This window comes from Somniosus microcephalus, chromosome 2, assembly GCF_052327205.1.
Source record: "Somniosus microcephalus isolate GS21.2 chromosome 2, FLI_Smic_1.0, whole genome shotgun sequence".
NCBI lineage: Eukaryota > Metazoa > Chordata > Chondrichthyes > Squaliformes > Somniosidae > Somniosus > Somniosus microcephalus.
In genome coordinates this window covers 95,270,298-95,297,277 of record NC_140988.1, presented here as the reverse complement: position 1 = coordinate 95,297,277, position 26,980 = coordinate 95,270,298, and the positions used below count along the sequence as shown (strand labels likewise).

At 48.0% G+C, this 26,980-nt stretch overlaps 1 protein-coding gene across 4 annotated transcripts in view; it reads left to right on the top strand.

Annotated features, from left to right (window-relative positions):
* Window positions 1-26,980, top strand: part of LOC147122817 (tetratricopeptide repeat protein 29-like) — a 547,513-nt gene that overhangs the window by 21,283 nt on the left and 499,250 nt on the right. For 3 of the 4 annotated variants that reach the window (XM_086011402.1, XM_086011389.1, XM_086011430.1), the window contains exon 3: window positions 2,274-2,363. The exons of the other annotated variant lie outside the window; for it this stretch is intronic. In XM_086011402.1, the coding sequence (XP_085867528.1) occupies window positions 2,274-2,363 (90 nt within the window). The remainder of the gene's footprint in view (window positions 1-2,273; window positions 2,364-26,980) is intronic. 4 annotated transcript variants of the gene reach the window in all.

Below are 26,980 nucleotides of genomic sequence, written 5' to 3'. Positions count from 1 at the left end.
AATCGTTCCGCTATCCGCAGCGGTGTTGGGTTTAAGTGCTCTTGTAAGGTATCAACAATCTCCTTAAAATTCTTGTCCATCGGTTTGGCTGGAGTGATTAAGTTTCGTAACAGCCCGTATGTCCTTGCGCCCATCAGATTTAGAAGTACCGATGCCTTTTTATCATCCTCTACTTCATTCGCTGTGCAATATACCTCCACCCTTTCCACATATGTGGTCCAATCCTCTATATTACTATCGAAAGCAGTAATATTGCCAGTCTTAGGCATCCTGAAAATCAAAAATGGCACCTCCCGCGCTTTCCTTTCTTCCCTGCCGAGAAAAAATGGCGGCTGCCGCTGCTGACAACGCTGTTCTCTGCGGTTTTTATTTACACAGATATTTTTAATAGTTGGAGACTCGTTCCCGCCGGACTCTCTGGGACTTTTCCCTCCCTCTGCTTGGTCCAAACGCCGACCTGCTTTGCAGAGCCGGCCATCTCCCGAGTGCTCCACCCTCGTCTCTGTTTGCCTCCGCCTTCCGACTCGCTGCTCGGCCCCGCTGCAGAGCCACCCGATCGAGCCCCAGCCCGCCGCCCAGGAAGGATTAGTGCAGTATCTGCCACCAGCCCGGCTAGCTGGTGAAACCACAGTTTTTTTTTTTTCTTCGACCTTCGTCTGAGGAATCGATCTCCTTGAGGTGCTGCCGAATTGCAGGTAAGTCCGTTTCCAATTCATCGCCACTGTTGTATCCGTGTGTTAATGGAGACACGGAATGCAGGAGTTGGTTTAACAGGTGTTTGCTGAACAAAGTCTGGAGGTGAACTAAAAGATACAAGACGCTATACAGGCTTATATACCCGAGTGGTCACTACCGGTATTACAGTACACGGGCTCTTAATAAAGGTACATACACTACACCGACCACCTGTCCCGTTTGCCTCCCCTGCCCCCTTCCTGGACCTAACTCGCAGATCAAGGGTCTGGACGGGCAAGCTGTATTGAGTCACCCGATTGGTGCCCGCAGCTTGCCGGATTTATTCCAATGAGGCCCCAGGATAAATTTAGGACGTTTTTGCACCCGTCTCTTCTGTCGCATGTGTTCAGCCTGACCATTTCCCATCCGTTCTCAGGAGGGACTCTATCAAATTTAGGCACTAGCATTTCTTGTTCTATTGTAAAATTCTCCTGGTGATACCAAACCATGTTTCCAGGTAACAAGTATGAGAAAGATAAACAATATTTAAAGAGAAATTCACCAATTAATCAGGTACGCTAAGGAATGATGGATGGACTTTAAGATAGATATATATATAAGGTAATGTATACTAGGACAAGAAACATAAAATGTGTATGGGATGAAAGAATGTTCATTAGCAATGGTGGAAAACAAAAAAGGATTTAGATGTGATTATTTATTTAAAGTTTCCAATTAATGTGAAGCTGTTATCAACAAAGCTAATCAAATGGTAGAATGTATCTCGAGGGCATTTAACTATAAGTAAAAACAAGTTACTCCAACTTTGCATATTTCAGGACGGTACCTTGACCATTTTTCTCCTGGGCAAGCTCGGAGGTGTTGAGACTAGTTGTATCGCTCCAACTGCCATAGGTCTAAGGTCAGGTAACTCAAAACATACTGACCTTTCTGGTCTGTATGGCTTTCTGTCATATCATGTGATGCGTTTGCCCACTGATCCATTGGATAACCTGTAAGATTCTTTGTTTAGGAACATTGAAACAAATTTTATTACAGCCAAAAAAAAAAATCACATTTTAATCATTAGTCTCTTCACCTTGCCCTCAAAGGTAACATTTTTGCGACTACAAACAGTTTAAAGAATAATTATTTAAGGTTAGATGTCCGCTTCTACTTAGATTTACTTCTACATATTGTGGTATTTGTTTTTGCTGTTTAACTGCATGCAAAACTATGGATGAGTTTGTTTTTAACAAAATAAGTATGGAATAAATATCTTGGTAATATAATTACTGTACTGTAATTTTTCACAAAGAAGTTTTACTTTCACCTTGAAAAATGGGCCCAAAACCCAAAGGCACATTTAATGCCAAATGTATAACAAAAGGAAACCTCAAATTGATTTCTGCATGGAACATTCAGTGCTTTGCATTGTAAAATGAGCCCAAAACCCAAGTGTGGTTTATATGCCACTATGTGTGGAAATATAATGGTACTAGTACACTGAACACCTGGAATTATCTGTTATCTGTCCTTGGTTAAACCAAAAATACAAAAGTTGTCTATAAGTCTTAAAAAAAAATTCTTGTTTATAGGGTACCAACAAAAAAGGAACGAATAGCAGAAGCAAAACGCTTAGAAACACGGAGTAAGAATTTGAAACTCTCCAAACATGATGTTAATGTGTGAGTCTATATATTTCAATTAATGAAACATGGCCTTTAAAATATCTCCAACAGTTGTGTTTTATTTTTAAAAAAAAGCTTTAGCAATGAGCATGTGTTGACTGGTACAGGTGTAACAATCAAGCTTAAATGTAAGGGGGTGAATTTCCTTGCTGTTTTCAGCATATTTCAGTGCATAATCTGGCAAATACATATTTTGTGGCAGGAAAATTGGGCAGAAGCCGTTTCCACCAGTTTTTCACCATAGAATGACTCCTTCACATTTTTGGTCCTTCCTGTGATCTGCTCGCCGAGTTCTGAATGTCCTCATTTAAATATAATGAGGGTCAGTGGCACTGCGGCTTAGGGCTTCCTGCTTTTACATATGCAATGCACTCGGTAACGGTGTCAAATTTTGTTTGATAATGCTCCTGTGAAGGGCCTTGGGAGGTTTTACTCCCCCTCGTTAATATAAATGCAAGTTGTTGTTATAAGACGCAGCTGTCGCAAAGATCAGCTGAGACTAGCAGAAATTAGGAGCTTTCACGCCTGAACACTGGAGAGTTTCATTAGCTTTTTTTTTCCAGCTTGGAAACACTTTTTCGTGTGTAGATTTTTTTTTTGCCATTCTGCCTACAGAACTGGGCTTGCTTCTCGACAGGGTCCAACCACTGGCAGATTTTCACCCACATCTCTTTCCCACAACCCCTCTCCATCCATAGTGAGGGCTCTGGTAGAGGTATGGCATTTCCTATGCGCAAACCTTTGTATACCATTATGATGGAAGAGGAGGAGGAGGAGCAACAGAGGATAGAACAAGAGCGAGTTAGGCAGCATTTAAGGAGATGCACCCTATCAGATGGTATCCCCCATAGAGTATACGGGTCAGGTCATAAGAGGATGTTGCTGAGATGTGTATAAGAAGAATGTGTTTCACCAAAGAGGCAGTAAGGCAGCTCTATCACCTACTGAATGAGGACCTGCAGCCACGCTCATCTATCTATGAGGGTGTCCACTGCACACAACATTAATGGCACTGCCTCATTTTAGGCAGCAGCAGGCGATCTCTGTAATTTCAGCCAGGTGGCAGTATGGACATGTATTCATCAGGACACTGGGGCACTTCACAAGCAGACTGGTGAATTCATCCCCATTGACATCACAACAAGGCAACAGCAAGCTGTACAGTTTTATGAGGTTGTTAGGTTCCCAAGGGTCGAGTATGCAATCGGTGGCACTCATGTTGCGTTGCATGCTTCCACAGAACACCCAACAACAACAACTTGCATTTATATAGCGTCTTTGATCTAGCAAAATATCCCAAGTTGCTTAATAGGCAAAAATTGACTGAACCAAAGAAGAAGATATTAGGACAGGTGACCAAAAGCTTTGTCAAAGATGTAGGTCTTAAGAAGCTTCTTAAAGGAGGAGAAGCGTAAAGGTATAGGGAGGGAATTCTAGAGCTTAGGGCCTAGACAGCTGAAAGCACGCCTGCTAATGGTGAGGTGAAGGAAGTCAATGATGCAGAAGAGGCCAGGATTGGAGCAATGCAGAGTTCTGTCTGTAGGTACAAGAACATGGATGAGGGTTTCAGCGACAGAAGGACAGAGTGGGGGGCAGAAAAGGGCGATATTACCGAGTTAGAAGTAGGCAGTCTATGTGATGGAGAGCCTTTTAGGGTCGGAAGCTCAACTCTGTCAAATGGGACGCCGAGGTTGCTAACAGTCTATTTCAGCTTGAGACGGTGGTGAGGGAGGGGGATAGAATCGGTGGCTAGGGAAAGGAATTGTGGCAGAGGCTGAAGACAATGGCCTCAGTCTTCCTAATGTTTAATTGGAGGAAGTTCTTGCTCATCCAACCAGTCAACTAACTGAACAGGGAGGATATCCACTCCCGCAATGTACAGATTGTGTGTGACAACAAGCAGAAAAATATTGGGGGTGAATCTCCACGCAATGCGTTGAACTACTTTTACACCAATGGAAAATGATTTGCACTCGTCAGTGACCTGGAGAGGTATTTATACAAAAGTTTCCTGGGTCAGCTCATTTGCTTATCTAGCGGAGCAGTCATGGGCACATGTCCCATGTAAAACTGGTGTAATCTGCTGGACTACATGGAAATGAAGTGCAGCCTTTAAAAAGACAGTTCTGGCTGAACAATGTAGTCGCAGACTGGGGGACATGCAGGTAAGGAAGGAGCAGTACTTGGCTCACTAACTTAACTCAACTATAAATGTGTGCTTTGGAGTCGTGGGACACAGAACTCGTGGGTACTCACCTGAAAATAAGTATGTTCGAGGAGCATCGTAACTTCATGCAGGCTCTGATGTCGGTGGCAACTAACCGGTGTCACTCAAGTGTATAGTTCCCATTTGTGTCCGCTGCTGGAGTGTATGGCAGCTTCATTGGAACCTGCAGCAGATCCTCACCTATGAAACGACCAAGGTCTAGTTGGTGCTTCCACATCCATAAAAGTACAGACTACAGCTCTGGTGGAATTAGGGAAGAGAATAGCCAGTGCCCTGCACAGCGGCTTCGAGACCTTGGCAGCTGCAATGAATGCTGCTCTCGTTCAGGGCTTTCAGCAGCTGCCAATAGACTAGCTATCTCGCAGACCAGTGGGGACACCAATCTGGGATCAATACAGTGGCGATGGCTAGAGTCCACCTGCCTGACACAGTCATCTTTCAGGACAGCAACAGGTGCCAGGCCTCTGGCAGTCCCCCTCAGATTACAACACCAGTGGAATGTGGGAGGCAACACAAGGCTTTCTGGAACAAGCTCCAGAGATATGGCTAGCAGTGGTTCCCTACTAGCAGCAAATTATGGTGAAAGGAAGGCAACCTCAGCCCCATGACACTTTTGTAGAGCATAAGTAGCCAACTACCTTTCTCAAGACTGGCCTTTAGGTTGCACCTAGGAAAAGCATTAGAACAACAACAGCTTGGATTTATATAGTACCTTTAATGCAGGAAAACATCCCCAGGTACTTCACAGGAGTGTAAATCAAACAAAAATAGACACCAAGCCAAAGAAGAAGGTGGTATTAGAATGGGTGAGCAAAAGCTTGGTTAAAGAGATAGGTTTTAAGGAGGGTCTTAAAGGAAGAGAGGTGGAGAGGCAGAGAGGTTTAGGGCTGGAATTCCAGCGTTTAAGGCTTGACGGCTGAAAGCACAGCCACCAATGTTGAGGCGAAGAGAGTTGGGGATGCACAAGAGACCAGAATTGGAGGAATGCAGAATTCTTGGAGGGTTGTAGGGCTGGATGAGGTTTCAGAGATAGGGAGGGTCGAGGTCATGGAGGGATTTGAACATGAGGATGAGAATTAAAATCAAGGGGTTGGTTGACTGGGAGCCACTGTAGGTTAGCGAACACATGAGTGATGTGTGAGCGGGACTTGGTGTGGGTTAGAATATGGGCAGCAGAGTTTTGGATGAGCTCAAGTTTATGGAGGATAGAAGATGGGAGGCTGACCTGGATAGCACTGGAATAGTCGAGTCTTGAGGTAACTAAAGCATGGATGAGGATTTCAGCAGCAGACAAGCTGAGGTGGAGACGGGCAAGGTTTCAGAGGTGGAAGTAGGCAGTCTTTGTGATGAAGAGACTATGGGGTTGGAAGCTCAGCTCAGGGTCAGATAGGACACGGAGGTTGCGAGCAGTCTGGTTCAGCCTGAGACAGTGGCCAGAGAAGGGGATGAGATCGGTTGTGAGGGATCGGAGTTTGTGGTGGGGGCCAAAGATTGGGGATTTGTAGCAGTGGCTGACTTCTTTTGCATCAGGGCGTCATTGACCGCACACGTGTTGCCACCGGGGTGCCAGAATACCAGCCAGCAGTATTCATGAACAGGAAGGGCTAGCACTCCATTAACGTCCAGCTAGCCTCCAATCACAGAAACAGGATCATGCAAGTTTGTGCAAGGTACCCAGATAGCTGTCATGATGCTTTACCCTGCAACACTTAACTATTTCCCCCCTACCCCCCTCCAATATTTGACCCTTCCACCACACATGATGGTATGGCTACTGCAGGACAAGCGATATCTTCTGCACACATGGCTCTTGACACCCATCTACAACCCCACCAAGCCCGAGAAACACGGGTATATTCAAAGCTGTGGGACCACCCGGATGATTATTGAGCACACCGTAGGGCTGCTGAAGCAGAGGTTCAGGTGTCTGGACAGGTAGCTGGTATAATTGCTTGTGACGGGCAAGCAGTTTTCTTTTCATGACTTGGCCCCTGAAGTCCTCATTTCTATCATGGTTAGCAGAGCTTCAAGAGGATCTCGCCCTCCAGTGAGCACTCTCCTTGGCTGTCCCTGCCACCAGTGTCAGCTGCTGCTCTCTGGTGATGAGTATTTCACCATGTGTAGACCCCTTTGGCTTATTATCTAACTCGCATGGAGCGCCATTGTGCTCGAGAGGGATGGAACTTATGACTGTGCATCCTTAGGATTGTCATCTTCCAAGGTGTCTTCTTCTGCAAGATCTAATTTCTGAGAAGGACCTAGAGGAAAGTGAAAAGGGACAAGAGTTAGGATGGCACTGAGAGGCTGGACATTAGCAGGTGACAGTTTTCAGAATGCAGCTTGAAGTTGTGAAGCATACTGAATATTTGCTGAGCTGAATGAAGGGTTACAAGTAATATATAGGCAGCCTGTTCAGATAAGCTGCCAGCCTCATGGCTTTGCCTGGGTCACTAATCTCCAGGGCTTCTTGCTCCGTTTGGGTGACGGCAGTGATGTCAGGTACTCCTCCTCTGGTCTTGTTCCTCTCCCTGGCATTATGTGCTGCCTTGCAGACAGAGGAGGCGAGAGTTAGTGAGTGGCTGTTGAAAAGCTAAATGGAGATGTGTATATAGTGCATGTGCTGGGAGCTGGTGGAGAAGAAGCAAGATCTAATGAGGATGGGGAGGTGATGAATGTAAAAGCAAGTAAGTGAAGTAAGGAAGGAGTGCTGGGAGGAGTTGCTGGTTTTGCATGTGCTAGAATGTGAGAAGAGAATGGTGTTGGTGTGTGGTGTGAAGAAAGCAAAGGAACGTGAGTGTTTGGAATGAGCGAGAGAAGTGTTTCAGTGTGCCCTTGTGATTGTATGCTGAAGGATGTAATGAAGGGGAGGAGCTTTGTTGAGAATGGTGAGAGGAGTGTCATAAGAACATAACATAAGAATTAGGACCAGGAATAGGCCATATGGCCCTCCGAGCCTGCTCTGCCATTCAATAAGATCATGGCTGATCTTCAACCTCCACTCCACTTTCCCGCCCAATCCCCATATCCCTTGATTCCCCATGAGTCCAAAAATCTATCTATCTCAGCCTTGAATATACTCAACGACTCAGCATCCACAGCCCTTTGGGGTAGAGAATTCTAAAGATTCTCAACCCTCTGAGTGAAGAAATTCCTCCTCATCTCCATCTTAAATGGCCAACCCCTTATCCTGAGACTATGCCCCCTAGCTCTAGACTCTACAGTCAAGGGAAACAACTTCTCAGCATCTATGCTGTCAACCGCCCCCCCCACCCCCAGAATCTTTTATATTTCAATGAGATCACCTTTCATAGTTTTAACCTCCAGAGAGTATAGGTCCAATATACTCCACATCTCCTCAGAGGACATCCCAGGGATCAAACTAGTGAACCTTTGTTGCACCGCCTCTAAGGCATGTATGTCCTTTCTCGGATAAGGAGACCAAACCTGTGCACAGTACTCCAGGTATGGTCTCCCTAAAACCTTGTACAATTGTAGTAAGACTTCCTTACTCTTGTACTCCAACCCCCTTACAATAAAGGCCAACATGCCATTTGCCTTCCTAATTGCTTGCTGTACCTGCATGCTAACGTTCTGTGTTTCCTGTACAAGGACACCTAAATCTCTCTGAACAGCATTTAATAGTTTCTCACCATTTAAAAAATATTCTGTTTTTCTATTCTTCCTACCAAAGTGAATAATCTCAGATTATACTCCACCTGCCATCTTACTGCCCACTCACTTAACCTGTCTATATCCCTTTGCAGGCTCATTGTGTCCTCCTCACAGCTTACTTTCCCACCTAGCTTTGTATCTTCAGCCAACTTGGATACCTTTGCTACCTTTCGGCAGGTGTTGTTGAGAGAGATGGAGAAATGAAGATCTGTACTCACCCTTACTGGCCTTGTGAGGTCATTTAACCGCTTCCTACACTGAACCCAGATCCTGGGCGTGATGGTGCTGGCACTGACCCTCTTGGCCAGTTCTTTCCACCCCTGCTGGATAGTCACCCTGGAGATGCTCCAATGGGTACTGGTGAACAGTACCTCTCTTCTTTCCCAGATCTGATCCATGAGGACCTCCACGGAGGCACCCATCCAAAAACCTAGGGGCAGCCCCATAACTCATTACTGTGGCAACATTTCACACTGTTCGAAGAAATCTGGCATTAGGGAATGCAATCTCGGTTTAAGAGATGTATCGCACTGTAAATAGGCCTTGGGCGGTCTGCCAGAAAATAGGTGGGCTGTCTGATTCCTGATGCGATCAGTTGTGCAGCCCGACAATTATATTAATATGTGGCCCGGGAGATAAAATCGCTGGGCCTCAAACTGGCGACATCATGGGGAGTGCCGCTTGCTGTGGGGAGGGGGGGGGCGGTGGATGGTGGCTGTGGAGGTGAGGAGGGGAGGGGCCAGTAAGTACTGCAGAATGATTTTGGTCCCCCACTAAAAAAACAGGCTGATATAAAGACCAAAATTTTCCCATGCATACTCTGCATACTGCTTTCTGAAAGGCAATTAAATTTTAATATCAGAAGTGAGATGACATGCCTCTAAGCTCTCTGCTCACATGATACAGATTCAGAATTTAATTTAATTCTGTGAACTACTTCTGAACTTTTAAAACTTGACTATAGTTATATTGCACCTGTGCCTAAGTGGTGAGTCTGCCTCTTTCCTGGCGGATGTTTCAACTTTGCACTTTTAGTATAGTCTGCAGTCAGATCGCTGACCAGACTGCATAATTATGCCAACGATTTTATGTCTTTCTTTCTGCATCTAAAACTACTTTGCATTGTTACAAAAATAACTAAATTGAGGTCTGTTTGTGAGCAGTAAAGTAATTAATTATTGATCAATTAATATTTTAACCACATGCCTACCTTTTTCTTTTTTTAAATCTTACAGTATTTTATGCTTACTACCACTACTGATGGGTAGATATCAATCACAGTTTCCTCTGTTTCGACATTCCTCTACTTTGGTCTCATTTGTGAATGTATATAGAGCTTGCAAGAAGAATCAGCGTAGAATCAGAAATTTCAGCACAGAAGGAAGTTATTTGGCCCATTGTGCCTAATCCATCTTGGATCTATCTACTCTAATCCTACCTCCCTAATCTCTCCCCAGTAGAATTGTAATAGGAAAAATTAAATTGTTGAAAAATTTAAATAGATATATAAATGTATTAACGTGTAGTAAATTACATCTGTTTCTGTACTGTATACTGCAGATGAAATGCTTCATACATTTTCATGTATTTGGTTGCACTACTATAAGCATCACACTTATGATAAAATTCTAAAATATGATACTCCCAGCCTTACAGGTCTAGTTGTTTCTTAACTGATTCCATGGTTTCCACCTCTACCCAGAAGTCCATTCCAAGTGTTAATTACTCTATGCATGAAGAAGAACTTCTTAAATATTAGCCCATAAGTTACTTTTTACTAATTTGAATCTGTGTTCCCTTGTCCTACTCCCTGTTTAAAGTAGTATTCCAGAATTATTTTTTCCATACCATTTAACAATTTATCTATCTCTAAGATCATCTCTGTCACCTCCTTTCGTGGATGAAAAGCCCAAGTCTCTCCAAACTTTCCTCATAACTCCAATCCCTGACGATTATCCTTGTGGCTCTTCCCTGCACTGCTTCCAGCACATGAACTGGACAATACTCAAGGCATACTCTGACCAGAGCACTGTACAGTTCAATCAGGACTTCCTCTGACTTGTACTCTACTGTTTTGGCTACATAGTCCCTCTTAGTTTGGTACTGTCTGCAAATTTGTATCCAGACCACTGATGTAAATTAGAAACAACAATGGTCCCAAGCAATGTTGATTTTTTTTTTTTTGTGTGTGCGCCCATTCACAGTTTCACGCATGCCCGAACTTTAACATGTGAAAAGCTGGTCCCGGGCTGTGCGGCCGCACAGCTGTGAGGGAACGTTCGTCCCACGTATAAACCCTAGGCATGCTCTAACCAGTATCCATGTTAGGCCGTCTGGTCTATAATTACTTGGCTTAAACTTTTTTCTATCTTTTTGAACAGAGGTGTTACATTGACAATCCTCCAATCCACTGACATAAGTTCCACATCTAAGAATGTATGGAAGATTATGATCAGATTCTCTGCTGTTTTTTACTTTGACTTCTTTCAGCACTCTGGGATGCAGGTCATCATCAGGCTAAGAGGAGATTTGATCGAGGTGTTTAAAATCATGAAGGATTTAGATCGAGTAACTAAAGAGAAACTGTTTCTAATGGCTGAAGGGTTGATAACAAGAGGACAGAGATTTAAGGTGATTGGCAAAAGGTGACATGAGGAAAAACTTTTTTTTACTTACGAACAATGATGGACAGGTAAAGACCCTATGGTCCATCAAGCCTGTCCCACATTGATTGGTTAGGATTTGGAATGCGCTGCCTGCTAGGGTGGATACAGATAGTAGCCTTCAAAGGGGAATTGGATAACTACTTGAACAAGAAAAAATTGCAGAGATATGGGGAAAGAGAGGGAAAGTGGGACTAACCAGATTGCTCTTTGAAAGAGTCGTTGCAGACTCAATGGGCCGAATGGCCTCCTTCTGTGCTGTACTATTCTGTGATTCATCAAGGCTCGGTGCCTTTTCTGCTTTCTTCCACTTTTTTTAGTACTGCTTCATAAGATCACAAGATAATTATGGATGATGAGGATCGTTCAGCCTATCTTAATCCATCCAGAAAGACAATATAGTCACACAGAAATCACAGAAACCCCACAATGCAGATAGAGGCCATTTCAGCCCATCGAGCCTGCACCGACACATATCCCACCCGATCCCCGTAACCCCTACACCAACACATATCCCACTCTATCCCCGTAACCCCACGTATTTAATCCCCCTAACACTAAGGGTCAATTTATCATAGCCAATCAACCTAACCCGCACATCTTTGGACTGCCTCATTGCAGCATCCAAATGCTTCTTAAATGATTCCAGGCTTTTTGCTTCCCCTACTCTATCTGGGAGTCCATTCCATGTGTTGATCAATATTTCTGTGGAGAAGAACGTCCTCATATCGGCCCTAAATTCACCTTTTACTGGTTTGAACCTAAGTCTTGCTCTCGTAATTTAATTTGATAATATTCTGCATTTACCTTCTCTATTTCCTTGACAATCTTGTATATCTCTATTGGATGACTCCCAGGCTAAAAGATGCAAGCTTCTTGAGTTGGTCTGAGCTTGTTGATTTTTGTTATGTATTTATCCTGTATGCTAGCATTATATCTTTTAAAAGTTGTTGAGGGGGAAAAAATTTGGGTTGGTTTGCACGTCCCGTTAGCGCCTTAAGAGGGCGCTAATGGGGCACAAAGCAACTAGCGCCCGGGCGCGGCGATGTCTGTGCCACTCGTGAAAATGACCAGACATTTTGTGGCAGCGCTAGACACTACCGCCCCGATCTGCGCCCGCAGATCGTGACATCAGTCAAGTGTGCAACGCCCTTGTGGCGCCCCGGACCGGATATTCAGTGGCGCCCCCCTTTCCGCCTGGCGCAAGCAACGACAGGGAGACTGGAACATTTCCCAGTTGGTGAGGGGCTGGGGGGGGGGGGTGCGGGTGCTATTTAAAGGAGGCCTCTTCCTGGCTTTTTCTGTGGTAGACATTTTTGCACCACTCATTCTGACAGAAAGATCCTGAGAGAGAGAAGGAGAGACTTCTGCATAGATTCAACGCTGTGTGAAGTAATTTTGGCTACTGAGCAGGTACTTTTGGATTTGACCATTACTTGGATTACCAAGAGACTATGGGGGCTGCACTGATTCGGGGCGTCATCCTGCGCCTGCAGAATCGGAGGCAACAGAGACGCAGAGAGTGGCAATCATGGCCAGACGGAGGGGGGCCAACAGGCCTCTGTACAAGAGACCTTACCCTCCCAGGGTATTTCGGCAACAATTCTCCTACATTAATTTGTCTGAGGAGCAGTGTTTGCGCAGGCTGCGCTTCAGCAAGGAGGTGGTCACTGAGCTTTGCCACCTGCTGCAGCCAGATCTGCAGCCTCTACTGAGGACCAGGACGTCTGTCAGTGGTAGTGAAGGTTACAGTGGCTCTGAACTTTTATGCCACCGGCTCCTTTCAAGCAGCTACTGGGGACATCGCCAATATCTCCCAGTTCGCGGTCCATTGCTGTATCCGTCAGGTCACAAATGCCCTCTATAAAAGGAGACGCCAGTACATCTCTTTCCCGATGACCCGGGCCAAACAGCATGAATGCGCATTGGGCTTTGCGAGGATAGCGGGCTTCCCCATGGTGCAAGGCGCCATTGACTGCACCCATGTGGCATTGCGGGCACCGCATGAGAATGCAGAGGTTTTCCGAAACCGCAAGGGGTTCCACTCCTTAAACGTCCAGTTGGTCTGTGATACTCGCTGTCAATGCCCGCTATCCTGGCAGCAGCCACGATGCTTTCATCCTGTGCCAGACTGCTGTGCCAGAACTTTTCCAGGCACCGCATCAGCCAAGTGGTTGGCTCCTCGGGGATAAGGGTTATCCACTGTGCACCTGGCTGATGACACCGCTCCATAACGCCAACACCCCTGCTGAGCTGCGGTACAATGAGAGCCAACTCGCCACCAGGAACATCGTTGAGCAGACGATCGGCATGCTCAAGCAACGGTTCCATTGGCTGAACCATTCAGGAGGGGCCCTGCAGTACCCGCCTGAGCGAGTCTCCCTCTTCATAGTTGTGTGCTGCATAACTTGGCAATCCTCAGGACCCAGCCAATGCCACCAGGCCTTAGAGGAGGAGGATGATCATCAGCAGCACCAAGGCGGGAGGGAGGCCCACAATGTTGAAACTGCAAGGGCCATCCGTCAACGGCTGATAACAAACCGCTTCTAGGCCCATACTGAGGAAATGGCTTCTGGCATGGAGAACAACATGAATGAAAGCAACTCCCACTGGCAGCTTCAGGGCCCGTCTCATCAGCTGGTGAATCACCATCTGAAAGCAGGGAGGTACAAGAGTGGCTTTAACATGAGGACGGGGGCAGTAAGGGAGGAAGGAGTGCAGCGATTTACTAAGTTGGATTGAAAGTGTCAAAGGCTGGTGTTGTGAGGGACAAGTGGACTAAGAGAGGAGAAAAGGGTGATGACCTTACCATTGCTATCCCGAACGGGGTTGGCCTCTCCAGGGGCGATATGACCGATCACCTGGCTTGCCACAATCCTGTGGACGCGCGCCTCAAGATCACCAAGGGGTTGCAGTTGAGGCGGCCCTCCACCCGTCCGTTGCTGCTATCTCCTATTATGAAATAGCTTGGCCTGCAAGAAATAGGACAGCGTCTGAATAAATATACAGCCTTGGTCTTGCCTGATGTGCCTCCCATAATTGAATAGCCCTTACTGTATGCAAGGTGTGGAATGTGCATGCGTGTTTCATGAGCGGGCCATGAGTGTTGGGCATTGGGGCTTTAAGACCCTCTGGCCATAGAGTGAGGTTGAGATGGAGGGATGGAGAGGTATTGAAAAAAAGCCACTCACCCTGAAGACCCGAGTGAGGTCGTTGAATTTTTTGCGCCATTGAGTATGGGTCCTGGGCACCATGCTCCTGGAGGAGACGTGCTGAGCCACCTCCCTCCACACTCTTCTGTAGTCGCGCGGCAAAGGACTCCTGCCACGCTCAGGGTAGAGTATAGATCTTCTGCGCTCTACCGCACCAGCCAGAGCCTCCAAGGCCCGCTCACTGAAGCGCTGAGCTCGTTCTCTCACCCTCTCCACAGTCCTTGGCTGGAAAATGTAGTTACAGGTCTCTCCAGGCCGAGATTCAAGGCTCCAATGAGCAGGGTGTGGCTGGAGAGCAAGATCGACCCTCCTCTTTAAGAACTGTCCGGCACCAGTGTGTCTGTGTTCCATAGCTAACTGACATCACCTGCACTGCGCCCGCGCTCTGAGTTAGCGCCTCGCTCCTCGACCTTTGCGCCTCAATACAGGTGTGCAGCGCCTGATTTAGCGCTCCAATCACCTCCAGGGGCGATAAAACCAAGTTTGCAGTCGGAGGTGATAATTAGCGCCAGGCGCTAAACTTTGCACTCGGCTGATAATTGCACCCCAAATGGGGCGATACTGAATTTCTCCCCCGTTGTTATTGAACAACTTTCTACAATCTATTTCCTTTAGTTGTTCTTCATTTCATTTAATTTCATTTAGCTTATCTAAAGTTATCGATCTGGCTCCTGGTCTTTGGGATTTCTGACTCTCAAATCATGATCATTCTGTGGTCACTGTTTCATGGGGTGCTATGACTTCCATTTTGTGTATGTTTTCTCTGTCAATAAATAACAGATCAAAATGAGAATTGCATTTCATGGCTTCCTTGATGCACTGGGCCATGAAGCAGTCCTGTGTTATATTTACTAACTCTGACACTAAACTGCTTAGATTTTCCCAGTTTATATGAGGTTGATTGAAGTCTCCCACTAAATTCATAGGGGGAGAAATTCGGTTGCTAGCGCCAGCGATTAGCGCCTAAAGAGCCCGAGAATTGGGGCGTTACCCATTTTTCGGGCGGGCACAGTGAACCCAGCGCCTCCTGCCATATTGAGTAGCCTTTTAGCGCCGGCGCTAAATCTTAGTGCTCGCGGGCGCAGGCAGATCATGACATCATTTCAGTGTGCAACGCCTTTTTGGCGCCCCAGACCGGAAATTCAGTGGCAGCCGCCTCCGCTCCGCCTGGCACTAATAGTGACAGTTGGATGGAACGTTCCCAGGTCCTTGTTGGACTCGGGGCGCTCTTTAAAGGGGACAGCAGTAGTATAAAAGCGGCAGCCATTTGGGGTGGGCATCCTGCTCGTTGCTGGAGAGAGTTGCTGACCTTCAGTGGGAGAGCGTTCTTTTCACTGAGCCAGCGGTGCCTTTGGACCTTCAGCCCTGTCCAGAACACTTTGATCGTGAGAGATTACTGCGTCTTACTCGTCTCGCTTTATAATGGGAGCTGCTTTGGAGGGGAACGTCCTCCTGGCTGAACATCTGGCAAGGGCACAGAGGCGGAGGGAGAGAGGGCCGGGATTGGCCAGAAGGAGGAGGGGCAATGGACGTCACTAAATCCGACCGTACGCTGCCAGGGTTTTGAGGCAGCAGGTGTCATACCTTACCATGTCGGAGGAGCAGTAATAATAATAATAATAATAATCAACTTTATTGTCATTGTTAGTGCACAAGTGCAGTACAACGAAATGTAGGCTTGCGGCTCCTGAGAGTGTACATTTAGATTAAGACATTTAAACATTCAACATTCATTTGGTTTGTAATACATTAACATAAACATAACCATAATAAAGTGCATTGGCAGATGTGCAGGCTTTATAGTTTATTTGTGGAGTTCAGTAGGATGACAGCCCTGGGAAAGAAGCTGTTCCTAAATCTGGTCGTACGGGTGCGAATGCATCTGTAGCGTCTCCCAGATGGCAGGAGGGCGAACAGACTGTGGCTGGGGTGGGTAGGGTCTTTGATGATGGACCGTGACCTCCGTAAACAGCGTTTCTGGTATATGTGCTCTATGGTCGGTAGCCAGGTGCCGGTAATGCGTTGGGCAGTTTTGACTACCCGCTGCAGGGCTTTCCGGTCATAGTAGCTACAGCTGCCATACCATACTGTGATACAGTTCGTCAGGATGCTCTCTGTTGTGCAGCGGTAAAAGTTAGAGAGGGTCAGGGGTGACAGGTTACATCCCTTCAGCCTCCTTAGGAAATATAGGCGCTGCTGGGCCTTCTTCACCAGAGAGGAGGTATTGAGGGACCAGGAGAGGTCTTCTGTGATGTGGACTCCGAGAAACTTAAAGCTGTCCACCCTTTCCACCACAGCCCCATTGATGTGGATGGGGGCGTGACTTCCGCCTTTAGACTGCGAAGGCTCAGATTCGGTAAGGATGTTGTGACTGAGCTGTGCCACCTGCTTGCTGAAGATCTGCAGCCGCGGCTACGGTGCAGGACCTCTGTCGGTGCCGTCAAAGTCACTGTTGCCCTAAACTTTTTCGCCAGTGGATCGTTTCAGGCAGCTACAGGGGACATTGCAAATATTTCACAATTTGCGGTGCATTGCTGCATCCGGCAAGTGACGGCTGCCCTCTATAGAAGGAGGCGGGAATTAATCACCTTCCCTTTGACCCTGGAGAAGCAGGGGGAGTGCGCGCAGGGCTTCGCAGCTATTGCGGACTTCCCCATGGTGCAGGGGGCCATTGATTGCACACACGTGGCTTTGCGGGCGCCATTACAGAATCCCGAGGAGTACCGCAACCGCAAGGGGTTCCACTCCCTCAATGTGCAGCTGGTCTGTGACCACCGGCAGATGATCATGGCGGTCAACGCACAATTCCCTGGCAGCAGCCACGACGCGTTCATCCTGCGGCAGACCTCAGTGGCTGACCTTTTTGAGGCCCCGGCTCACCCACGAGGCTGGCTTCTTGGCGACAAGGGCTATCCTCTCTGCCCATGGCTCATGACCCCGCTCCATTTGCCCAGCACCCCGGCAGAAGAGCATTACAACAACAGCCATCAGGCGACCAGGAACATTGTGGAGCACACAATTGGTGTCTTCAAGCAGCGTTTCCGATGTCTCGACCATTTGGGGGGTGCCCTACAGTACTCGTCGGAGCAAGTGGCGCGCATCGTCGTGGTCTGCTGCATGCTCCACAACCTGGCCATTCGACGCACCCAGCCAATGCCAGCCGACCCTCAAGGTCCAGCAGAGCAGGCAGACGAGGAGGAAGATGGGAGGGCTCCGGAAACTGGAAGGGCCGTCCGTCAGAGGCTCATAAGGACTCGGTTCTAGGCCCCTCTGACGGAATGCGGGGTGTGATTGGAACAGCGCCCTTCGGTTCGCTCAAAGCCTATGAAGGCCACCATGCTTGTAAATAGTCTAGAGCTGCATTGTAAATAAAACATTTTCTTTATTTTCAAAAAAGTGCTTCCTTCCAGCATGACAACGTAATGGCAACAGAAAGCATAACTAACGAACTAATGCATAACTGTCTGGCAAACCCGTGAGACGAACCAAAACATGACAAACAATCACAGCAGGTGTGGACGTCCTTGAATTCTACAAAAGAGACGTCTCAGCACCTCCCTCTACTGTTGACCCCTTGATGGAGACCGACTTCTCTTAAGAGATCGGCCCCTTCCCTCCCTGCAGCTCCTCCGTAATTGGATCCCAGTGGCTGAGTCAAGGCTGGGGGACGCCTGCAGAGTGTCTGGAAGCGCAGAAGCCCCTGAGGGACGGCCTGGACGACCTCTGGGCTTGGAGGGCCCGGAAGCTGGCTGCTCCAACTGCGCATGGTTGGAGGCAGTCTGTCCTGCAGGTGGTGGCAGCTGCAGTGCAGACGTTCCAGCGGTGGCATCAGGAATGCTTACATGCCGAGAGAGGACACCTGCTCCGTGGTCGGCCGACACACTGGCACTCTGATGGGGCAGCATCCGCCACAATCGGCTAGTCCACAGATTCATGGCCTGCTGTGGTGCTGCAAGGGCCCCGGGTAATCCTGCCTGATGCAGCTAGGGTGACAGCAGTGAGTATTCGCGTGGTCTCAATATGCGTCTGCACGAGGCCAGCAAGTGACTGCGTGGCAGCACTGAGGACCTGCGTGGCAGGTGCCAGTGCTTCGGAGAAGCCCTGGACAGTCCTTTCCACTGCTTTGGAGAAGCCCTGGACAGTCCTTTCCACTGCTTCGGACAAGGCCGGGACAGTCCTTTCCACTGCCTCGGACAAGCCCTGGACAGACCTTTCCAGGGATGGCCCGAAGCCCTGGACAGTCCTTTCCATTGCTGCCCCGAAGCCCTGGACAGTCTTTTCCATTGCTGCCCCAAAGTCCAGCACACTCTTTGCCAGTGTGTCGATCGAGTCAGGCATCCTCCCCACTGCAGCCATCAGCTCAGTGTGCCTGAGGCAGGCCTGGGCGCTCATTTCGGAAAGGCTACGCACCTCCTCTGCACTCTGTGCAGCAGTCATCGTGGCCTGCCTCGCCCTCCGGGGAGACGGCCCCCGAGCTTCCCTACCCCCCTCGCGTGGCTGCAGCCCGCTGGTTCCTGCAACTGGCTCCTCATCAGAGACCGCCGCCCCCCCCTCCCCTCCAGGGAACTACTATCCCCAGTCTCCAGATGGGTTGGCTCCCCTGAGGCTGGCACGGATGTTCCGGCTTCCTCCTGATCGTCGCCTCTGGAGGCAGTGGCACTGGCAGCTTGAGGGCCCGGCTCCCGAGCTGGTGATGCTGCATCTGAAAGCAGGGAGGTTGAAGAGTGGCTTTAGCGAAAGGACAGCTTGGCAGCAAGGGATGCAAGATTGCGGCAATGCTATGACATGGGTCCACAGTGAGAAAGCATGCTGGTGGGGGGAACAAGTGGAAGGAGACAGCTGTAAAAGGTGAGGACCTTACCATCGCTGTGGACAATGGGGTCGGCAGCTGCAGTGGTGACAGGACCACTCAAGACGACCTCCAACAATCTGGTGGACTCTCTCTTTGAGATCTGTTAGAGTCTGCAGTTGAGGACATCCTCCTCCGGTGCGAAGCTGGTCCTTGCGGCTCCTCGCTAGCTTGGCCTGCAGGAGAAAGGACGGGAAGTTATGTTACATGATGCCCTGAGTTATCATCTCATGCCCCCCATGGTGGAAGAGCCCTTTCATGATGCACTGAGTCAAATGTGCATGTGTGTGCCCAGAAAGGGCCATGGGTGCTTGCTGACGCATGGCCATTGGAGCATCGCGCACCCTGTAGCCATAAAGTCAGGTGCAGATGGAGGGATGCAGAAGTTTGCATAAACACCACTCACCGTCACGACCCGAGTGAGGTCATTGAATTTCTTCCTGCACTGCACAGGGCTCCTGGTCACCATGCTGCTGGAGTTGACCCTCTGAGAAACATCCCTCCAAGCTCGGCGGTATTCCTTTTGATTAGGCCTCCTGCCATTGTCGGGGTAGAGTACATCTCTCCGGCGCTCCACTGCGGCCACCAATTCCTCCAATGGCCCATTGGTGAAGCGCTCTGCTCTCTGCCTCACCCTCTCCATCTTCTCCAAGTTTTTTGCGCCAGATAATGGCCTGCTCCGATTTTCAGGCCTACAAGGCGCAGAGTGTGGCTGCTGATGCTCACTCACCCACCCCTTTAAGAGCTGGCCGGCGCCTGGAAGTCTCGTGGTCATCGGTAATTGAGAGCACCTGTGCTGCTCCCGCCCGCCCCGATATTGGGTTGCGCCGCCAGGTTAGCGCCTTAGGAGTCCAGTGCAATGCATGATTTAGCGCCTCAATCACCTTTAGGGGCGCTGCAACCCAATATCGCGCGAGGTGGCGATAAGTTGCGTCTGGCTATAAAATTTGCGCAACGCCGAATCTAACGCCCCAAGCGGGGCTATACCCAATTTCTAGGCCATAGTGTCATACAGCCTATTGTGCCTGTGCCAGCTCTCAGAGCTACCAATTAGTCCCACCCCACTGCTCTTTCCCCATAGCCCTGCATTTTTTTCATTTTTAAGTATATATCCAATTCCCTTTTGAAAGTTACTATTGAATCTGTTGCCACCCCCTTTCAGGCAGTGCATTCCAGTTTGTACAACTCGCAGAGTAAAAAAAAAATCTCATCCTTTCCCCCCCGGCATTTTTGCCAATTATCTTAAATCTAAGTCTTCTGTTTACTGACCTTCCTGCCAGTGGAAATAGTTTCTCCCTAACTACTCTATCAAAATAGGCTGACCATACTTTCTAAACTGAATCCGGGGACACAGGGTGGGAGCACAGCAAAGTGGCCAGGATGGAAAATGTAGGTTGTGCAGTGTAGCGAGGCCAATTATTTTAGTAGCCTATATTTTAACAGTTGCACACATACACTAAAAATGCAAAACAAATGTGCATATTATTACCACGGATGTGACGTCACACTATTGAAGTGCATTCATACACTGTTTATAAATAATACAATAACACACTTCAGGAATGTCTGTTTTTCGTACCCACTGTCTATTCAGAAAATCTCTTTTTTCACATACTGTGCAAGTCCTTTATTTTTCACAGGTTGATTAAAGGTTGCTGTGCTATCTCCGCGTTGCAAGAAAACTGGCACAACGACTTTAAGAATATAAAAAGTAGGAGCATGAGTAGGCCATACAGCCCTTCGAGCCTACTCCGCCATTCAATAAGATCATGGCTGATCTTCGACCTCAACTCTATTTCACGCCCGAGCCCCATATCCCTTGATTTCCCCTAGAGTCCAAAAATCTATCTATCTGAGCCTTGAACATACTCAATGACTCAGCATCCACAGTCCTTTTAGTTGAGAATTCCAAAGATTCATAACCTTCTGAGTGAAGAAATTCTTTCTCATCTCAGTCTTAAATAGCTGACCACTTACTCTGAGACTCTGCCCCCTAGTTCTAGACTCCAGCCAGGGGAAACAACCTCTCAGCATCTACCCTGTCAATCGCCCTCAGAATCATGTTATGTTTCAATAAGATCACCTCTCATTCTTCTAAACTCCAGAGAGTATAGGCCCAATATACTCCATTCTTCTCCATCTCTCCTCATAGGACAACCCTCTCATCCCAGGGATCAATCTAGTGAACCTTTGTTGCACCCCTTCTAAGGCATGTATGTCCTTTCTCAGAAAAGGAGACCAAAACTGTGCACAGCACTCCCTTGCAATAAAGGCCAAAATGCCATTTGCTTTCCTAATTGCTTGCTGTACCTGCATGCTAACTTTGTTTCCTGTATGAAGACACCTAAATCTCTCTAATCACCAACATTTAATAAAAACAGAAAATGCTGGAAATACACAGGTCAAGCAGCATCTGTGGAGAGAGAAACAGAGTTAACGTTTCAGGTCGATGACCCTTCGTCAGAACTGGAAAAGGCTGGAGATCGAACAGGTTTTTAAGCAAGTGCGGGGGCAAGGAAAGGGGGAAGGGGTGGAAAGAACAAAAGGGAAGGTCTGTGATAGGATGGAAGGCAGGAGATTAAGAGACATTAAGAGATGGTGCAAGGCAAAAGGAGATGGTAATGGGACAAGTAAAGAAACAAAAGATGGCTCTAGATGAAGTGTTTAAAAAAACAAAAACAAAAAAACAAAATAGGGGCAGAGGTTATGTTCTGAAATTGTTGAACTCTATGTTGAGTCCAGAAGGCTGTAAAGTGCCTAATCGAAAGATGAGATGCTGTTCCTCAAGCTTACGTTGAGCTTCATTGGAACAGTGTAATAGGCTGAGGGCGGTGAGGTCTGAGTGGGAGTGGCGCGAAGAATTAAAGCGACAGGCGACCGGAAGCTCGGGGTCACCCTTACGGACTGAACGGAGGTGTTCTGCAAAGCGGTCACCCAATCTACGTTTTGTCTCCCCAATGTAGAGGAGACCACATCGTGAGCAGCGAATACAGTATACTAAATTGCAAGAAGTACGAGTAAATCGCTGTTTCACCTGGAAGGAGTGTTTGAGGCCCTGGACAGTGGGAAGGGTGGAGGTAAAAGGGCATGTGTTGCATCTCCTGCGCTTGCACGGGAAGGTGCCAGGGGAAGGGGTGTTGGGGGTGATCGAGGAGTGGACCAGGGTGCCGCGGAGGGAGCGGTCCCTTCGGAATGCTGAAAGGGGAGGTGAGGGGAAGATGTGTTTGGTGGTGGGATCACACTGGAGGTGGCGGAAATGGTGGCGGATGATCCGTTGAATGTAGAGGCTGGTGGGGTGAAAGGTGAGGACAAGGGGAACCCTATCGTGGTTCCGGGAGGGAGGGGAAGGGGTGAGAGCAGAAGTGCGGGAAATAGAACGGACACTGTCAAGGGCCGTGGCAACCACAGTAAAGGGGAATCTTCGGTTGAGGAAAAAGGAAGACATGTCGGAAGCACTGGTATGGAAGATGGCACCGTCAGAGCAGATGCGGTGGAGACGGAGAAACTGGGAGAATGGACGATGACGATGTTGAACGCCTTGGGGACAACAACGGTATGTTCATCCCTACTCCTCCTTCTCACATCCCACTTCCCCTCACATCCCACTTCCCCCTCACCCCACAAGTGTTTCGCATTTTCCAGCTAATCCCCTCACCTTAACCCGACTCTTGTGCCTTTATGCTTTCAGATAATGAGCAGGCACCTGAGCAGCCTGTCCCTGAGGGCACCGTAGAGAGCGAGGCGGGAGAAGAGGAAGAACACATCGCGTCACTGCATCTCTCACCCGCAGACACCAGCTCAGATACTGTCACTATGCATTCTTTAGAGGCTAGTATAGTAGCGGGATCTGCACAGGGTGAGGCATTGGGGACGAGCGGGCAGCAGCAAGGCCAGGGGGAAAGGGTAGTTCGGGGGTCAGCTCCCCGGAGGGCGAGTTCGTGCACGAGTTCTGCTGCACAGGACTCAGATGAGGACCTCGATGGCCTTTCTTAGAAGGGTGATGAACATGCACACGGAGATGATAGGTGCAATGGCAAGGGTGCCCGAGAGCCTCTCGGCAATGGTAAGGAGTGTGGAGGAGTCAGCCTCTAACATTGCACAAGGCTCTGCGCACATCATGGAGCCCATGGTTTCCAGTCTGCAAAGGCTGGTAGACTCCCAGAGAGACCATGTCGACCCAGACCTGATGCCGCATGTGATGGGTGATCTGGCAGCTTCCATTGCAGCACAGGCGGAAGCGACGCAAATGTCTTAGTGCTGTAATGCAGTCTATGCTTGGTGGTATCCAATCTCCGACTGCTCTCATGCAGTCTCAGCTTGATGCCACGCAAGCTCTGACTGCTCCCATCGTGGCTGGGTCTACCACCGTCGACCGGGGTTTTCACTGTGTTGCAGCAGGCCAGCAATCTGTGCTCCGACAGATTGCTCGGGATTAAATATGTTTAAATATGTGTCCACTACTTTTTGATAAATTTATTACTTCACTTACCATTCTTTTGTAGTGTCTCTCATTTCAGCTTTGTGCTGTGATATGGCCTGCGAGAGGGATGGAATGATGGGGGATGTGGTGAGCAAAGGGGATCTGGGGTTTAAGCTATCCTGGTGTGAGGCTAGAGGCCTGTTTAGTGGAGGTGGCAGAGTTCTGTGACCACCTCCTTGGTGAAGTGGAGCCGTCCAATACACTGCTCCTTGCTTAATTGAAGGTAGGAGAAGTGCTCTCAGAATTCCCTCGGAAGGTAAGACCTGGTGCAAGCCCTGATGTCCCTCCTCATCTCTCTGCGCATATGTTCCCCTATTTCTTGCTGCCTACGCTCCCTCCGCCATAGATCCTGGAGGGCGAGGTGGCATGCCAATACAGCCCCCATTAATGTAGTGTAGCAGTTTGAATCTTTGAAGAATAAATGTAGCTACTTTTTAGTTGCCGGAAGACTTCTGATACAAATGAACCTTGAAATTACTGAATGAAACTGTTGTGGGTGAAAATAAGAAAAAACCCACTGAAACTGCACTAACCTGACAGCTGCGAGTGATTACTGATGATCCCTTTAAATAACATCCCTGAAGCCGGCTTCCTGGTGCTGCACGCCAGCTCTCCCTGTCGATGTTTACTCCAGGCAGTGAGAATCAATTTTGCAAATTGGGCGGTTAGTGAGCATTGCACACTCACTGACGTCACGATCTACCTGACGTTGACGTTCCCGGCGATATCTCTTACCGGTGGCGCTACGGGGAGGAACCGGATTTGGCATGTGGCGCTGGTTTGCATTGTGATACTGGTCTAGTGCCCCATTAGCGCCATCTACTGGTGCTAACGGGAGGCGCTAAGGGGATGAATTTTTCCCCCTTTGTGTCCTCCTCAGCTTACTTTCCCACCTAGTTTTGTATCATCAGCCAACTTGGATACATTACACTCGGTCCTTTCATCGAAGTCATTAATATAGATTGTAAATAGCTGAGGCCCAAGCACTGATCCTTGCGGCACCCCACTAGTTACAGCCTGCCAACCTGAAAATGACCCATTTATCCCTACTCTCTGTTTTGAGTCTGTTAACCAATCCTCTGTTCATGCTAATATATTACCCCCAACCCCATGAGCCCTTATCTTGTGCAACAACCATTTATGTGGCACCTTATTGAATGTCTTTTGGAAATCCAAATATACTTCACCCCTTTATCTACCCTGCTAGTTACATCCTCAAAAAACTCTAATAAATTTGTTAAACACGATTTCCCTTTCATAAAACCATGTTGACTCTGCCTAATCATATTATTACTTTCTTAGTGCAAAGTACAAGCATTTTCCTGACAACTGACGTCAGGCTAACTGGTCTGTAGTTCCCTGTTTTCTCTCTCCCTCCTTTCTTGAATAGCGAGGTTACATTTGCTACCTTCCAATCTGCTGGGACCATTCTAGAATCTAGGGAATTTTGAAGATCACAAATAATGCATCCACCATCTCTGCAGCCACCTCTTTTAGAACCCTAGGGTGTAGGCCATCAGGTCCAGGGGATTTGTCAGCTTTTAATCCCATTAGTTTCTCAAGTTTCCAAAGATGTGCGGGTTAGGTTGATTGGCTATGATAAATTGACCCTTAGTGTTAGGGGGATTAAATACGTGGGGTTACGGGGATAGGGTGGGATATGTGTTGGTGCAGGGGTTACGGGGATCGGGTGGGATATGTGTTGGTGCAGGCTCGATGGGCCGAAATGGCCTCTATCTGCACTGTGGGGTTTCTGTGATTTCTGTGAAGTACTTTTTCTCGACTGATATTAATGACTAATTACTTTCAGCTCCTCCAGTTGCTTCTGCTAGTGGAATACGCATAGAGATTAACCTCCATCAACCATCACCGATAATGTGGATATGTAAAACAGGTTAAATCAGAGGCTGCCATCCTCAGTAAAATATTTAAATTACCAACCCACTTCCTGGCTGACCGCCCTTTGTCCCGCTTCCGTTAAACTTGGAAGTGGGTGGGTTAGAGGCAGGTTGGGGTCGGGTTTGTGATTTGAAATTTTAATCTGTGACCCAACCCCAACCCATATGTTTTGGGTATTAAAATACAGCTCTGTGGTATTGTAAAAGGCTGGAGTAATCAGAGGACAGATAGATTTTTATTGTGGTAATTCCAGAAATTATATGAGGTCACCCTATGTGTGCTTGACAAAACAACAAATTTTGTTTTATAACAGTCCTGTGAAGCACGTTGGGACGTTTTACTATGTTAAAGGTGCTAAAAAATACAATTTGTTGTTGTATAACGAGTGTTATAATTTTAATGAGTATTAACTGAAATGACATTCGCCACCTAGTGCCGTATTATAAAACTACAAGCATAAGAACATAGGGGATGGTAGCACAGTGGTTCTGTTACTGGACTAGTAATCCAGAGGCCTGGACTAATGATCTGGAGACATGAGTTCAAATCCCACCACGACTGTGCTGCCTGCTCTGGTTTTAAATTCAGTTACTTATATAAATCTGGAATAAAAAGCTAGTACCAGTAATGGTGAGTATGAAACTACCGGATTGTCAAAACTGAGAGAGCTGTCCCACTGACTAGTCAAGCAACAACTTGACATAGTCTTACTCACAGAATCATACCTTTTCAGTCAATGTCCCAGACTCCTCCATCACCATCCATCGGCAGGATAGACCCACCAGAGCAGTTGGCTGGGAGTGGCCTGGGAGTCCTCAACATTGACTCCAGACCCCATGAAGCCTCATGGCTTCAGGTCAAGCATAGGCAAGGAAACCTCCTGCTCATTACCACCTACTGCCCCCACCCCCCTTCAACTGATGAATCAGTACTCCTCCATGTTGAACACCACTGGGAAGAAGCACTGAGGGTAGCAAGGGCACAGCCTTCAATGTCCATCACCAAGAGTGGCTTGGTAGCTCCACCACTGAAGGACATAACTGCCAGACTGGACCTGCGGCAGGTGGTGAGAGAACCAATTTGAGGGGAAAAACCTACTTGACCTCGTCCTCACCAATCTAACTGTCGCAGATGCATCTGTCCATGACAGCATTGGTAGCAGTGACCACCGCACAGTCCTTGTGGAGACGAAGTCCCGGCTTCACACTTAGGACACTCTCCATCGTGTTATGCGGCATTACTGCTGTGCTAAATGGGATAGATAAATAAAACGCTCTTCTCGATCTTCCTTGCTGCAAAGCTCCATCTCGCCCTCAGCATACTCCCCATTGGAGTGGAGCTAATTTACAGAACAAACAGGAAACTGTTCAACCTCTGTCGCCTCCAGTTCAGATCCAAGGTCGTCCCATCCTCTCATCGAATTACAGTATACAGACGACGCGTGCGTCTGCACTCACTCGGAGGTCGAACTCCAAACAATCGACAACACCTTCACCAAAGTGTACGAGAGCATAGGCCTTGCACTGAACATCCGTAAGACAAAAGTCCTCTACCAACCTGCCCCCGCCACACAGTACTGACCCCCATTAGCAAAATCCACAACAAGGCCTTG